This window comes from Pimephales promelas, chromosome 11 (genome assembly GCF_988280905.1).
Source record: "Pimephales promelas chromosome 11, fPimPro1.hap1.1, whole genome shotgun sequence".
Lineage (NCBI taxonomy): Eukaryota > Metazoa > Chordata > Actinopteri > Cypriniformes > Leuciscidae > Pimephales > Pimephales promelas.
In genome coordinates this window covers 28,734,082-28,749,152 of record NC_142779.1, presented here as the reverse complement: position 1 = coordinate 28,749,152, position 15,071 = coordinate 28,734,082, and the positions used below count along the sequence as shown (strand labels likewise).

Here is a 15,071-nt window from a genome sequence, read left to right as displayed (position 1 = left end):
ATATATATATATATGTATGTATATTAATGTCTTTCCCTTTTTATTTTATTTTAACTGCATCCTGCACTTCATTTGAGTTCTCCTGGTCTGGATTTGTTATTGGGTTTTTGTATTGGGCGGTCCACCTCTTACGGTTTTATGGCATTTGTGTCTCTGATTAATTATTTTGTGAATTACCTTGCTAACCTTTGTTTTTAAAGGTACTATACAGTTTTTATTATTATTGTTATTTACAGTTCATATTATGCTATGTTCATTACTGTTCTGTCTAACTAAACAAGACATTTGCATTTACATTTGGGTTATGCAGTGTTTTTAAATTATATTTTACACTGGGGTGCCTTGAGATTTTATGCACTTTTGAAAGGTGCCCTGACTGAAAAAAGTTTGAGAAAGGCTGACCTAGCATACAAGCTGTAATAGCTGAAAAAAGAAGGTATAACCGCAACAACTCCAAAAACTGACTGGAATTAAAGCCTACTACTAGCTGGCTCGTCGTTTTGAGTTCGCAGTCTCACAGGATGTTTCTCGGTGACAGGATGATGGTCGTTCATAGCAGTTTTACGTTACTGCTTTGCATAGGGAACAAAGCACCTTTCTGTTCGGCTGTAGTTTAAAGTATTCCCATATTTTGGATGATCGTGGTCTGTTTTATGTGATAATATGTGTGATGTGTGACTGTGTCATTTTCACCATGAGCTGGAGCAGAAGCTGCCGTGACTCGATATTTAAACGTAAATAATGAATGTGACGCGTCGACGCTTTCCATGCATGTCGACGTATTTTTATAGTCGACGTAATCGATGACGTCGACGCGTCGCTGCGGCCCTAATATATATATATATATATATTAGGGATGCCACAATTCTCAATATAATATTGAACCATTCGGTGACATCCACGGTTCAATATACGCGCTTGTGAATTGCGTTTTTTCGGTTTTACGTAATTTATGTGCGTTTTATTTCTCTCCAAATTGACTGTTTGCGTTTACCTGTAAGTCTACGAGCTGAGATGAGTAAACTCCTCTCCGCGACGGCCGCGAGTAAGTTAGGGGTTGCGCGGCTTAACCATCATTCTACACTTTAACATTGTAAGCGGCGGTGAAGTGAGGCTACAGTACGAGGAAGCGCCAGCGTCTTTCAAATCCGTGGTGTGGGGACATTTCGGTTTTGCCGTTGTATGGGGACATTTCGGTTTTGCCGTTGAGTATAATACAGAGTATTTTATATATATATATATATATATATATATATATATATATATATATATATATTCAACAAAAAAAAAAATGACTGTGTGCAAGTATTGTTTTACATGTGTAGCCTACTCAAACGGAAACCTGACCTAAGTAAAATTGCACTTTTGCCTATATTCTGAATGAAGGACACTGTACTGGATTACTGTTAAGTTTGATTAAGATGGTTTATGTTTACTGAAGTGCTAGTATGTTTATTTAAAAATGGTCAATTTACGTTTACCAACTTCACATGTGTTTATTTTCAAAATTTAGGAATTTCTGTGTTCCCCATTTTGTACATGGGCTACCAGCAGCTGTGAAATGTCAGTGTTAATTGACCCTTCGCTAAGCCACGCCCGAAAACCGCCACCGCCGCAATCGTGTCTTAGCAACCGTAACTAGGCGCGGGAGGTCTGGCAAGCTTTCGAGCGAGGGAAAATCCTTTCCTTTCCGAAAATCTAAAAGCCAAGGGGAGAAATGATGGGCGTGTTCAAGCAGTGTGGGAGATCCATTCACAACTAAATGTCGACAGAATTAATAAAAACGACTATTGCTTGGAAATATTTGTTCATAATGCATATGTTTTAACGTAAAATAAGACTATTAAAGACAAGACGGCCAAAGGGAGTGACATAGTTTAAAACATATTTCAGCATTTTGTTAATCGACAGCCTACTACCCCTAAGTAACTTTAACCCAATCCGATCCTGGCTCTCCTGGTGTGGATAAGCTGATTTATAATTATTAGGATTATTTTTAAATTTCCTCAATTTGTGTTTCCCATTTGAATGGTCAGCATATGAGGTGCTGCTGCTGGCACTGTGACTGTAGGCTTTAGCTTCAATTTTTAAGAAATTATTATCTAATCGGTTGCATATTATGTTGTGGATATGTCCCTCGAATAGAATACTGCAGTCCCTTTTGTCTTGCTCTCTCAGATATTTCACATGTTTGCCAAAAATTACGGTTACACTTTATTTCGATAGTCACTTTAGACGTTCTACTAATTATAAGTAACTTTTCAACTACATGTCAACTAACTCTCATTAGAGTATTAGTATATTATAGTAGACTGGTTATGGTTAGGTGTTAGGCTTTGGGTTATGAGAATAAGTTTACTTGTAGTCACCAAATTCCTTATAGTCAGTTGAATGTCGGGGGACCAACAAAATAAAGTGTTAACAGATATTAAGCTTAATAACAGATATTAAGTCTACTAATACTCTAATGACAGTTAGTTGACGCATGTAGTTGAAAAGTTACTTATAGTTAGTAAAGGGCTGCACGATTAATCGAATTTTAATCACGATCACGATTTTGGCTTCCCACGATCTAATTCGTGTCATTGAGCGATCTTTAAAATGCCTCGTTCCGTTCACAGAACACTGTTTCAAAGGTTTTTTTTTTTTTTTGCAAAGCCAATCTAGCGCTCTTTAAACCACTGTCTGATCACATGCATTCATGAGAGAGAGACAGCGAGTGTGTCTGAACGCGAGCGACACAAAAGAGACTAAGAGCACCCTCAAAAGTTCGCGAGAGATACCGAATATGTCTGTGTGCGAGAGAGACCGAGTGAAAGTGCGCGTGAGAGAGAGATTGATTGATTGTAGCTATATTTTGCGCATTTTATTCACATCCATTATCCAGGTACAATGCAAGTTTATATTTTGCTTCCTAATATATATTTACACAATGTAAATGTAAAATAGTGCCCTGTTGAAGTTTTGCTACATTTTATTTATTGTTTTCTTTATTTTACTTTATTCTTTGCACTGAATTTTGGTGAATAAGAGGACTTATTTAATTTTTATGCACATAGTTGTACATTAGCAGGAATGTAGCACAATATGGATGTGAAAGCAGTTATAATTAGCCTATGTGACAATAAAATTAGTTTTGGTTAAAAACAACAAATAATCGTGATAATTAATCGTGATTATCATTTTGGCCCAAATCGTGCAGCCCTAAGTTAGTAGAATGTCTAAAGTGGACTATCGAAATAAAGTGTTACCAAAATTACTAATTATCTGATTGGGAATGTCTGACACCAGTGCATACACACTGTAATAGATGTTGCAGCCGCGAAAGCTTGACAGGCGTAGCAACACTAACTAGGGAGGGCGGGGCTTAGCAAAAGGTCAATTTTATATTATACTATACACTAGGAGCTTGTGGACTTTTCTTAGCTTTTAAGTCAAATAAAGGAGTATTGCAATAAATCGTTTTTATTTTTTTTCTCTTTAACCTCTTACTGTTCCTATTGGCTAAGCATAGAATAAAAAAAACAAATAAATAAAAAAAAAACACTCTTATGTGTCAAGCCATCAGAACCAAACCGAAAACCGTGGTTATTGTTGCATCCCTAATATATATATATATATATATATATATATATATATATATATATATATATATATATATATTAGGGGTGTGCAAAGCAGCCGCTATTTGTATTTGTATTTGTTCAGGGAGGAAAAGTATTTGTATTTGTATTCGAGTAAAATTCAAAATAGGCATAAAAATCTTTAAAAATACTTTATAGTGTATGGATTCTTTAATTATATCCATTATAATAATTATGGATATGCAATATTGGTTGATTTTTTTTCTATAAATCCAGCAATGAACATGTAACAAGAAAAGTCATTGAAAAGAAAATAACAGTCAGCCATTACCTCATAAACCATGGTTAAACCAACAACTAATAAAATACAATTGTGAACATTATGAACCCCAACACCACGGTGGAGGACGCTGTACAGACAGAATAAGTTATAGGGATAATTTATAGCGAGGAGGTTGATTATGAGCCCGACGCGAAGCCTGAAGGGTTTTCGCTATAACTACGCCTCGCTCTACATTACCCCGCTTATTACATGGCTACCTACAAAATAAATAAATAATTTGACTCAAAATATGGATATAAAAAGGAGTTTATTGATTTAAAAAACGATTGTATCGCTCCCGCTAAAAAAAGAAAAATAGTCCGTTCTGTCTCTACATTTAGAATCCATGGCAACGCTCTGTTTTTCATAGCAACGGTGTGTTATACTTATAAGCAGCGGCCTGTTATAATATTTATAATATAAAGAATTCTACGTTGGAATTCAATCAAGCCATGAAACAAATAATTACCGTTACCGAGCTAACAGAACTACGTAAACAGAGCGAACATGAGAGCACCCGTCTGCAGACGTCAATAATGGAATATACTCCCGATCAAACTCCGCTTCCCGAAAGTTATAAAATGCCACCGGAACATAGTTAAGGTACAAACATCTATTAAACAAAAATGGTGATTCAGTTAAGTGTTTTTTTCGCTCAGCCGAGCCCTCTCTGTTGCTGTGTGGAGCAGCCTGTGTCAGTAAACTCTTCCTGAACGTCACTCACTCAACTCGCGCACTGCGGTCTCGTGAGGAACGCAGCTTTTTGATATCAAGTATTTCTTGTTCCCGAATACAAATATTTTTTTAAGTATTTGTTCGGAATAATTATTCGTAAAAAACACATTATTTGTACCTTTCCGAATACCGTATTCGGATTCGGCTCCACCCCTAATATATATATATGGGTAGTTGACGTGACGTGGCCTTTTTCACCGTCACAGAAGATAAAAAATAATTTATTTCACATTTTCATCATTTAGAATACTGTAAATGATTAAGCATTTTCTTGTTTTACATGAATTTATTGTTTTAATACCAGAGTTACTTTTTATTTTTTTACAACTTTGAGCCAAATCTCAAAATCGTCCTATGGTGTGACGGGAGACAAAATTTTTTCATAAACATTACCTTTAATAAATAAAAAAGTAATTTTTAAAAATCTTAATGGGTGGCCAATCATTTTCTTATACATACATTTCTAAATGTATGGGAATTTCATAAAGTTTGCCACAGAAAAAAATGTCCTTTGGTGTAACGCAATAACCTGATATTATGTTGGGCAATATCATGGACAACTACATTTAGTAGAAAGACCCCATTCAAGGTCATGTGACTGAAGACCCCTATGAAGCCCATGAGCAGTGCACATAGTTATTATTTCTCTCAGAATTGGTCAAATATTTAACTATGATTTCAGACCACTGAAGTTGTTAAGTTTTTTTTGTCCTTTGGTGTGACGCCCCTAAATATATTTTTTTAATTTAAATTTGTATTTTTAACAGCAGGACTATGTAATATTATGCAAATGTATCATGCCAATTGCTATTGACAGTTCAACTAGCATTACCATAGTTATTAACATGCCACAAAAAGCTCAAATGTCCTTTGGTGTGACAGGAAATGTCCTTCGGTGTGACACTTTGGCCTGTCGCACCATAGGACACAGATGTCACACAATAGGACAAGACCTTCTTAAGAAGCTATTAAAACAAATAGATAAAGTTTGTTAACATTCTTTTCATTGTTTTTTGACCAGTTTTGATGATCTTAAATTCAATAATGACTTAAATTTTAATGTTGTGGATGGATGTGCAAGTATCCTAAGAAAACGACGAAGAAAGAAAATCAAACTGAATGTTTCCATATACTTCATATAGCCTACATCTTAAAATAATTCAGGGATCTTGCTGAGTGACTGAATGACTGCTTATTATTCAGTATCAGTATCATAGACCTGTGTGAGGTTCAGGTTCAACGTAATAAGCTTGTTATTACAGGGTAATAATCTATATTGTGTAATCTATATAACCACCAAGAAAGTGATTACATTTGTTGGGAAAATACAGTAGGTCATGATTCATAATTGAGTACTCATTACATTCATTTCTCTGTTGATACATTCATCTATCATTATTTCAAACAGATATCATGAAAAGAAGGCTCTCAGGGAATTGGAAATTTCATTTTTACCTTTGCAATGGATTTTATTTTCATGTCAGAAGCCAAGTTCCCATACACTTGTCAATCGAATTATCTGAAGTTCGGTAAAAAAAAAAAATGCGAATAAAGCTGGTGAAAGTGTGTTTCCATCCAACAGCTTTAAAGCAAATAAAAACCTGTGTGTAATGACGTCACCTGCTGTTTTGCGATCAAATTGGTATATCGATTTGGTTTGAGACATTTTAAGGTGTTCCCATTCTTTTTCGCTCTGAATCGCTCAACATTCAAGCAAACATTTGAGAACAAAGTTTTGCTAGACAAAATGGATCGCGCCATAACAACGTTTCCACCAGCATTTATCGCATTAGTCGGATATCGATCAAGATAAAATCCAATGAGACTGAACGATTTCGAAATCGATATGAACGATTTCATTTGAGTCGATATTCATGAAATTCAATTGAATTTTACTGTTTCCGTAATGCATTTTTCATTTGATATCACTTTATTCGTATAAAAACGTGTGGATGGAAACATAACTATTGTTACTGTTTAACTGATGAACAATGACTGTCATTTTACCGTAGCCTATTTCTCAAAGATATTATGTTTTGATGGATCTATAATTATCAAAGTTACTTTAGGTGTGATATGTTTTGCACAGTTTATATTGCAGAAAAATAAAAACAAATGTCCTCCTTTATAATTGTTACTATAAACACTATACAGTATAGTCTGACTCTTTTTATGCAATGACTATCTTTGTCCTTTGGTGTGACGTTTTGTCCTATGGTGTGACAAACATAAAACAACAGAAAAATATACTTATTTCAAAATATGTTTTTAAAAAAGAGTCAAGTTTGGCATTAGGGGAGTTTCAATAATATCTTCTCCTAGATGGGTACAATTTCAAGTTTCAAAGTTACAATTTCAAAGTTAATCTATGCATGATAAAAATTATTCAAATTTTTACTTTCATATAATATAAATATCACTTTCATAAAAAAAATGTTTAATAATGTGAACAATTCTCTCAATTATTTTTTTAATGTTATTTAATATAATTTTTCAGTACTTTTTAAATGTCACACCATAGGACATATTTGCATATCGTTGAATGAAAACGTGAAAATAATATGTGAAGTCATTGACAAAATGAGTTACCACTACTATTTTCTGAAACTGCAGTTTTCATACTCCATAAATATATGTATTTTTTCTTAAAAAGTTATGTTTTCCTAAAAAAGTACTTTTTCTTGCCCATTTGTCAACTACCCATATATATATATATATATATATATATTAGGAATGCAACAATACAGTTTGCCCATGGTTCAATACATACCTCAGTTTTTTAACCACAGTTTTCAGTTTGGTTCTGATGGCTTGACACATAAGAGGCTATAGCTATATACATACAAGAGGCTATATACATCAGTAGGCTATAGCAATATAGTTTGGATGTGTTCATGTAAAAATAATGTTTACTACTGTAGGAGCTAGAATGAATGAACACACAGATGAGATGTACATCTGTAGTAAACAACATTGTGCATTTTTATCCAGCTGATAAGGGGGTTGGCATGGCTTGCCTCAAAATTTGGGTTTGAATACCGCGTGCTCTCTGTGGGCGTGGTCAAATGAACACGTAATACACTATAATTAGGTGAAAGGAAAAAGACTGACATCTCTCTTTTCTACTGAAGTCATAAACTGAGAATATTTGTTTTTTATATAAATTACTTCATTTAAAAGAAGAGAATTTCAGCTTTATAACGAAAATCGTTTGTGCCTGTTTGACAAGTATTTACTTAATTACAGTTGATTTCCGGATGTTTCAGAATGAACTTCACTGACAGAGAGAATGCAAAATTCGCATCATGTTTATTTTTCATGTTTATTTCATATTTGACAAAAAACAGAACACTTGTTTTTATTTTGAGTATCCACTTAACAGTAGACATTTATACATTTATAAGTAGACGCGTAACAGGATCTAATGATGTACAACACTTACATGTAAGATCAAAATCAACAGAGTAATTTGAGTTTCTTTTGCACTGATAAGGAAATAAAATGAGCTTGTCGCGATAGCTGACCCCAGAGGGTTAAAATTTATATATATAAAACAGAAAACAGTTTGGTTCTCTGTTAATGAAATAGACCAGGGGTCAGGAACCTTTTTTGACCAAAGAGCCATTTTTTAATTTTTTGTTAATGCATTTTTCCAAAAGAGCCACAGTAAAAGAAATATATAATATTATTATTAAAGACATGTTTTTTTAAATAAAATTTCAACAGCATTAGGCTAATTATTAGGTCCATATAGCCTGGCTAACGCCAGACCACGTTTCACTGAGAATGAGACGTGGTCTGGAAACCACATTTTTCTCGTATTCGAGGCATGGTTTACAAATGCCCAGAGCCGTATTATTGGGTGCTACGAATGTCTATCAAATGCGCCTGTACGTATCTCATAGCTAATCGGTTCAATGATACCAGATGATGTATGTAGAGTGACAGAAAATTAGATGATGAAGACGACGATGGGTCAGAGAATTAGGAGATTTATGTATACACAAAACATGTTTCTCAATGTCAAGGATACTTCCTTGGCAGGACGGGTCCTTCCAAGTCATTTCCTTTAGAGGCAAGACGAGGCTCCTCTTTTGCATTCGGAGAACACGTAAATGGAACAGGCTAGCTAGTGCACGTCATTGCGTCATTACATCAGTGAAGGTCCGCTTTTGACGCTGGAAAAATAGTAGTGCTACTGGTTTGGTTGCTGTACCGCACTGTTTAAACACACTTGACAGTCCTTTTTTTTTTGTCTTGTCAGCCCTCATAGAAATAAATAAAAGTAAGGGATAATGTATAGCGAGATGGATCTTATAGCGCATACAACCCTGCGAACTCTAACACGAAGTGGAGGGGTCTTGAATCAGCCTGAAGGGGTTGTATTTGCTGTAACAACCGCCTCGCTAAACATTTTCCCACTAATAATATGGCTACCTACCAAATAAATCAAATAATTGATTTTAAAAGGAGTTTATTCATTTAAAAACGATTACACTACCGGAGTGAACAACTGTGTCCATAGCAACACGATCTAGCTGTTAAAACACATGAAATGGTAAAATATGTGATCTACAAAAAAGGCTGTTATATGAAGTAAAAATTTAAAAAGTGAATCACCAGTAAAAGGGAACAGCTTTAAATCCCCCCTCTGCAAATCAGTTTAGCCGATATGTTAAATGTCAAACATTAGGCTGTATCAAAAGGTAACTTCGCGTCCGCTGCCATGATGGGTCCATAGATATAAACAAACTGCTTCGGTGTGTTGCATATACGTCGCCATCGTTTTGCTGCTCCCTCCCCGTTCTGTGATTGGTTCCCTATCTCAGGGGAAAATTTGGTTCATGGTGTCCAGGCTGCCTTGCAGCGTGAATAAGATTGTGCTGCAGCTAGGCAGAATGAGGAAACCCAGGACTTATCCATAGACAACTAAAAACAAACAAATATTTAGCAAACTAACTTTCAATATTAATTGTAAAGGGCTTTCACTGTGTGGTTGAGTTATCAACTGATGAGCATAAATCCTCTCTGTCTGCATATGAGAGAGAGTGAGAGTGAGTACTTGCATCTACTGTGTTTACGTGAATACTCGAGCATTTTGATATTTCTGTATTTATTTGGCAAGGTGCGCAACCGAAGACAAAGGCTACAATGCTTTTCTGTGTGTTGCGATCAGAGTGCAGCATCCTGCCAGTAATTCCGTTCTCTTTCACAGCTTAACACGCTTTTAATATTTCTTCTTTTCAATATCAAGCACATCCTGCTCTTTTTTTCTCATTTCTTAATTTTTTGTTATTGAAAAGTTTAAACAGAATCGTCAACTGAAATATGCGTGGGTTATCAAAAATGTTGCACATTTATCATGTCATAAAGGGTCTCTGTGGATAAAGTGAAAGTATTAAAAGTTTATATTTCCCTCCGTTAAAAAAGTTCATCTCACTGAGCTCAGAAATTACATCTCGAGCCACTAAGTTGACTGTTCGGGGCGAGTGCAAGATTCCTCGGTGTAAACAAACAGTTTTTGGCAGCTCAGCTTTCGCATGTGTGGCCATCAAACAGTGGAACGAGTTGCTAACAGAACTGACCATGTGTGTAAATTTTAGCACTGTTTCACATCGGGCCAAAAAATGGCTTATTTTAAAACAAACATGTTCCCATAATGTATTGTAATTGATGTGTATTTGAAAATGAATGCCAAAGAATGAATGAAAGCTTTAGCTTGTTTTTTATATATAATTTGTATGTTGTTGTTTTTTTGTTTTTGTTTTTTTGTGTAAAAGGATTATTTATATGTATATCTGTTGACATCAGCCTGCCCAGGCACTACAGGTGGAATTTAGCACAATTCCTACAACCTGGTAACATGCATCTCTCCTTTTTAAGGTTAATGTATATTTTGCATTGTCCCTGCTCAAAAATAAATAAATGAAATATTTGCTGCTTTTCGTCATTTGGCCTACCTTAAACAAGCTGCAGCTGCTTGAATTCCAGTGCAAGAGCTGTATGTTATCACAGAGACAAGTGGTTAGTTGATTGCTCTGATGACTCGTAACTCTCACGAGCACGACCAGCACCGAATACGCACTTTTGCCGGTACAACATGAATATAGTTATTATCATTAACTTTTCATTAACTTCGGTAGACTGTACTACAAGGGCATTGTAACTGGCAGATTTTTCTGCAGAGAACCCATATCTATTGATCTGTCTTATTTTTTTATCGCTCGTTTCTTTTTAAAGGGTGAGAGACCTTGCGATAGCCAGGTTCCCGACCGCTGAGCTGAACACTAAACTAGACACTAACTAAACTTGACTTCCATGTCCCATCTGAAACTGCCTTAAAGTTCCCATGAAATCAAAATTGACATGTTTTGGCTTTTAGTGTGAATATGTTAGCCTTAAGATTGTCAATAAGCTCCAAAACTATGACAAAAGATATAATCGCATTTAGAAGATGTAAGGGTCCAAAACGTACACACTCTCACTCTCACCAATATGGATTTAACGATTTTGATGACATCGCTGCACTTCAGCTTCTCATCAGATTATCAGTCCAATCAAATGCTGTCAAGAATCTAAAACATCCCACCTGCAACATTATAAAGACACTTAAGCTGCAGCTGAAATTGGTCACTTATCACAAAATTACTATTTTCTACATAGTGAATGGTACATATAGTCGATAAGGAATGATTCAGAGAGTGTAAATATGCTTTTAATTGGGGGTGATGAAGTCATTTGAATAGCCATGGAATGCACACAGTCTGTTCTGACTAGACAGAGACATGATAGCGCTCTGTGCTGTGATCATATGCGCAAATCACACAGAAAACACAAAAGGTATTGGACCCTTTTGAATTGTACACAGAATTATATATTTTAAAGGGATATGGAGAAGATTAGGAGGAGAAAAAGTTAGATAGTATCGGCATTAAAAACAGCATGATTTTTTTTTATTAAGGGTAATCTATTAGACTCTGGCTGTCAGATGCTGCTTTGTCAAGCTCAACGGCTCTGGGCGAGCTGTGATATAAACAAAGCGCTATTGGCTATTTTAAAAAGGGTGATGAGCTGCTCGATATGTTGCACCCGGTCTTCCTGTTTCGGTGGAAATAACATCAACACATTACATAGGACCTTTAATGCTAGCTCCGAGCATGCACCATTTGAGGCTGTAATGTTTATATTTGCACAGGAAGAGTGGATTGCGACTTTGATACTGAGTGCATTTGGACGTATTCTTCCAAACTGTCTGTACTCTGTAGACAATATAACACTGAATCTTCTTTTCACCTTTCGATGTCCGCTCTGTGTATAAAGGAGCTGGTTGAGTCTCCAACATGGAGAGTAGATAAGATGACAGAGGAGGTGCGATTGGCAAAATGTTAGCGACATTTATTTTTAATGGGGTAATAGATCACATAACCAAAATGATCGAGGTCATGTGCATTTGCGATGAGTCAATATATTATTTTGACAGGCCTACTGCCCATGTCTAGAACTCTGATCTAAAGTAAGGTTATGGCCAAATTCTGAATATTATATGATGAGAAAGTAGATCAGAATAATGTTATTTGTGCTGAAAATGTGGGAATGCAGATTTTTGGAAATAGTATAAATGTCGGTGCATAAAACTGAAAATTAACTGGATAAACATGAACAGGTTTTGTGAAGGTAAATTTAAGACTTTTTAACCCTCAATCGGGTCATGGGGTCTATACGACCCCAATCGACTTTTACTTAATAAAAAAAAGGTTCCCTTCATCTGAGTGGAATAAGATTTTGTGACTTTTCATACATTATCGATCTATACACGCACACAAAACTGGGCTTGATTCGGTTGTTCTGAAGGTATGTAAAAAAAAAAAAAAATTACACTTCTTGTCTTCGGGAAATTAAGGCCTTGTACTAGAGCATAAATGCAATGTATCATAAAATTATATTTCATAAGCAAGCTAATGGTGTGTAGGAATTGTGTGGTATATGGATACAAAAGGACTATTTCTCCAAAAACACAGCGTTATTGAATAGATGAGAAGTAAACAAAAAATATACATTATTTGTATGATTTAAAAATGTATATTTTTTGTACAATTACTCAATCAATTGTTGGTGTCGTATTGACCCCGAAGCCCAGACTTGTAAACAGGAAACGGAGACCATTTGAAGGTTAAAGACCTTTTCAAGACATCAAGACAAATTAAGGGATTAACTGAAGTGAAAACAATACAATAGTGTGCTCGAAGGTTGTTTTCACACCTGCCTCATTTTGAGTGTTGTTTGATGTTCTCCCTTAGTTCGTTTCATTTAGGCAAATATGATCAAGGCAAATGCGATCGGGATTCGCTCCAAAACAATCGTTTAGAGATCGACTGAATGTGGTTGTCTCGGCCCAATTAAAAACAAACTCTGGGGCAGTTCGGTTGAGGTGAGAAAGCAATTTAACCCAACGAACCAACAAACCAGCGGTATCATAATTCATAACGGGAAATGTGTTATATACACTTTAGAGTTTTAAATTACAGTTTCAACAGATATTCATTACTTAAAATTCATTTTACAAATAAAAAGTAGCTTTAATCACTTGCTCCCAACCACTACAATATGGAAATATCGTTTACTCCACCCTCTACAAAAAAGTGATTGTCTTGTTTTCCAGTGCAAATGTCTAAAGATTCTTAAAGCTGCAGTAAGCAATTTATGAGAAACACTGTTGATATTTTAAATCAAGCCAAACAAACTCCTTTCTTAATTTCTCCGCCTCCAAATGCACACGCGCATAATGCATGAGTGGGTGTCTCTGTAAAGCTCTTGTCTGATCATAACCCTTCTTTTTCCAGTGATTTTTCTCTCACCTTTTCTCTTTTGTAATGTCTCAGTCCTCACTCTTTCTACAGTCTTTCTTCAAATCTTGCTCTTTAAGGGGCCGTTCACATATCACGCCTAAAAATGCGTAGAAAACGCGTCTGTCGTTGCTAAGCAACCATCAGCTGCGCTCTCCATTACATGAAGGAAGTTTCAGCAATGGATTTCCACCACCGAAAAACCTTTGCTGTAACTCTGTTACAAGATTTATTTACTCAGAAAAGTAAAAAAACGCTGCAGTGTTTGGGTGCACCCCATACTACAAAAACGCAAGAACCATGGGGAATTTCACCAGCTGATTCAGGAACTCCGCCTGGACAATGGGAGGTTCAAAGCCTATTTCAGAGTGGACAAGGACCAGTTTGATTATATTTTAAGAAGAGGTAACAAAAATGGCGAGGAAGCTGATTGGTTGACGTGACACGTGACCTACGGTGCGCTTGCGGCATTCTGAAAAGTTGAGATGTTTTTATCTCGATGCGGCGCGGACGCGCCTGGAAAAAACGAGCGCGTCGCACCGCGACCGCGTCGCTTCCATTATGAGCGTGCATACCGCGCGCCTACATTTGAAATAACGAACTTGAGCGCGCAAAAGACGCGATATGTGAACCGGCCCTAAGGCCTTAATTTGTGTAATGGTGAATTGAGACCTGCAGAAACCCTGAAGTTTATGATTTCTTGTTTGTTGTGCATTTGTGTTTAGGAAACAAGAGGTAGTCTTCCAGCTGGTCAGAAATCTGGGTGGTTTTACCGTGGTCGATAATGTGTGTGAAAGCACCACTCATGTGGTGTCCGGCAGCCCACGGCGGACACTTAATATCCTGTTAGGCATTGCACGTGGCTGCTGGATCCTCTCCTTTGAGTGGGTGTGTATATTGCTTATTACTTTGTATGAATTTTTTCCTAAATGTGATAAACATCATTCTGTAAAGATATAAGTGATAGTTAATATACTATTGTTTTTGTTTGTTTGTTTGTTTTTATCTGTTGTTATCTGTTTTATCTGTTGTTGCAGATCCTATGGTGTTTGGAGCACAGGCAGTGGGTTCCTGAAGAACCTTATGAGCTATCCGATCATTTTCCAGCTGCGCCTGTAAGTACACTTCAATTTAGTAATGTTAATCAAAATTACGAAAAATACACAGAAAGCAATAAGCACTACACACCCACTCAAAGGACAGGATCCAGCAGCCACATGCAATGCCTAACCAGTTAATAAGCATCCACCTTGGGCTGCCGGACACTACATGAGTGGTGCTTTCACACACATTATCGACCACTGTAAAACCACCCAGATTTCTAACCAGCTGGTAGACTACCTCTTGCTTCCTAAACAATTTGCACAACAAACAAAAATCATAAACTTTAAAATAAATAAATAAATGGTCATAAATAAAGATATGAGGCTATGTTCAGACTGCAACATAGCCACAGATCTTTATTCATGGCCATTTCATCTGCATCCAATACATTGATTACGAGAGCTCATTGTTTGAGTACCATCTAATCTACCCAGATTTTAATATGTGGCCTTGTTAGGAGAAGATTAACAATAATCTCTTCAC

General features: G+C 36.1%; 1 protein-coding gene across 5 annotated transcripts in view; it reads left to right on the top strand.

The window, feature by feature from the left end:
* The window catches only part of mcph1 (microcephalin 1), a 227,642-nt gene that overhangs the window by 115,172 nt on the left and 97,399 nt on the right, over positions 1-15,071 (top strand). For all 5 annotated transcript variants that reach the window (XM_089117256.1, XM_089117255.1, XM_089117254.1 and 2 more), the window contains 2 exons: positions 14,210-14,372; positions 14,522-14,599. In XM_089117256.1, the coding sequence (XP_088973382.1) occupies positions 14,210-14,372; positions 14,522-14,599 (241 nt within the window). The remainder of the gene's footprint in view (positions 1-14,209; positions 14,373-14,521; positions 14,600-15,071) is intronic.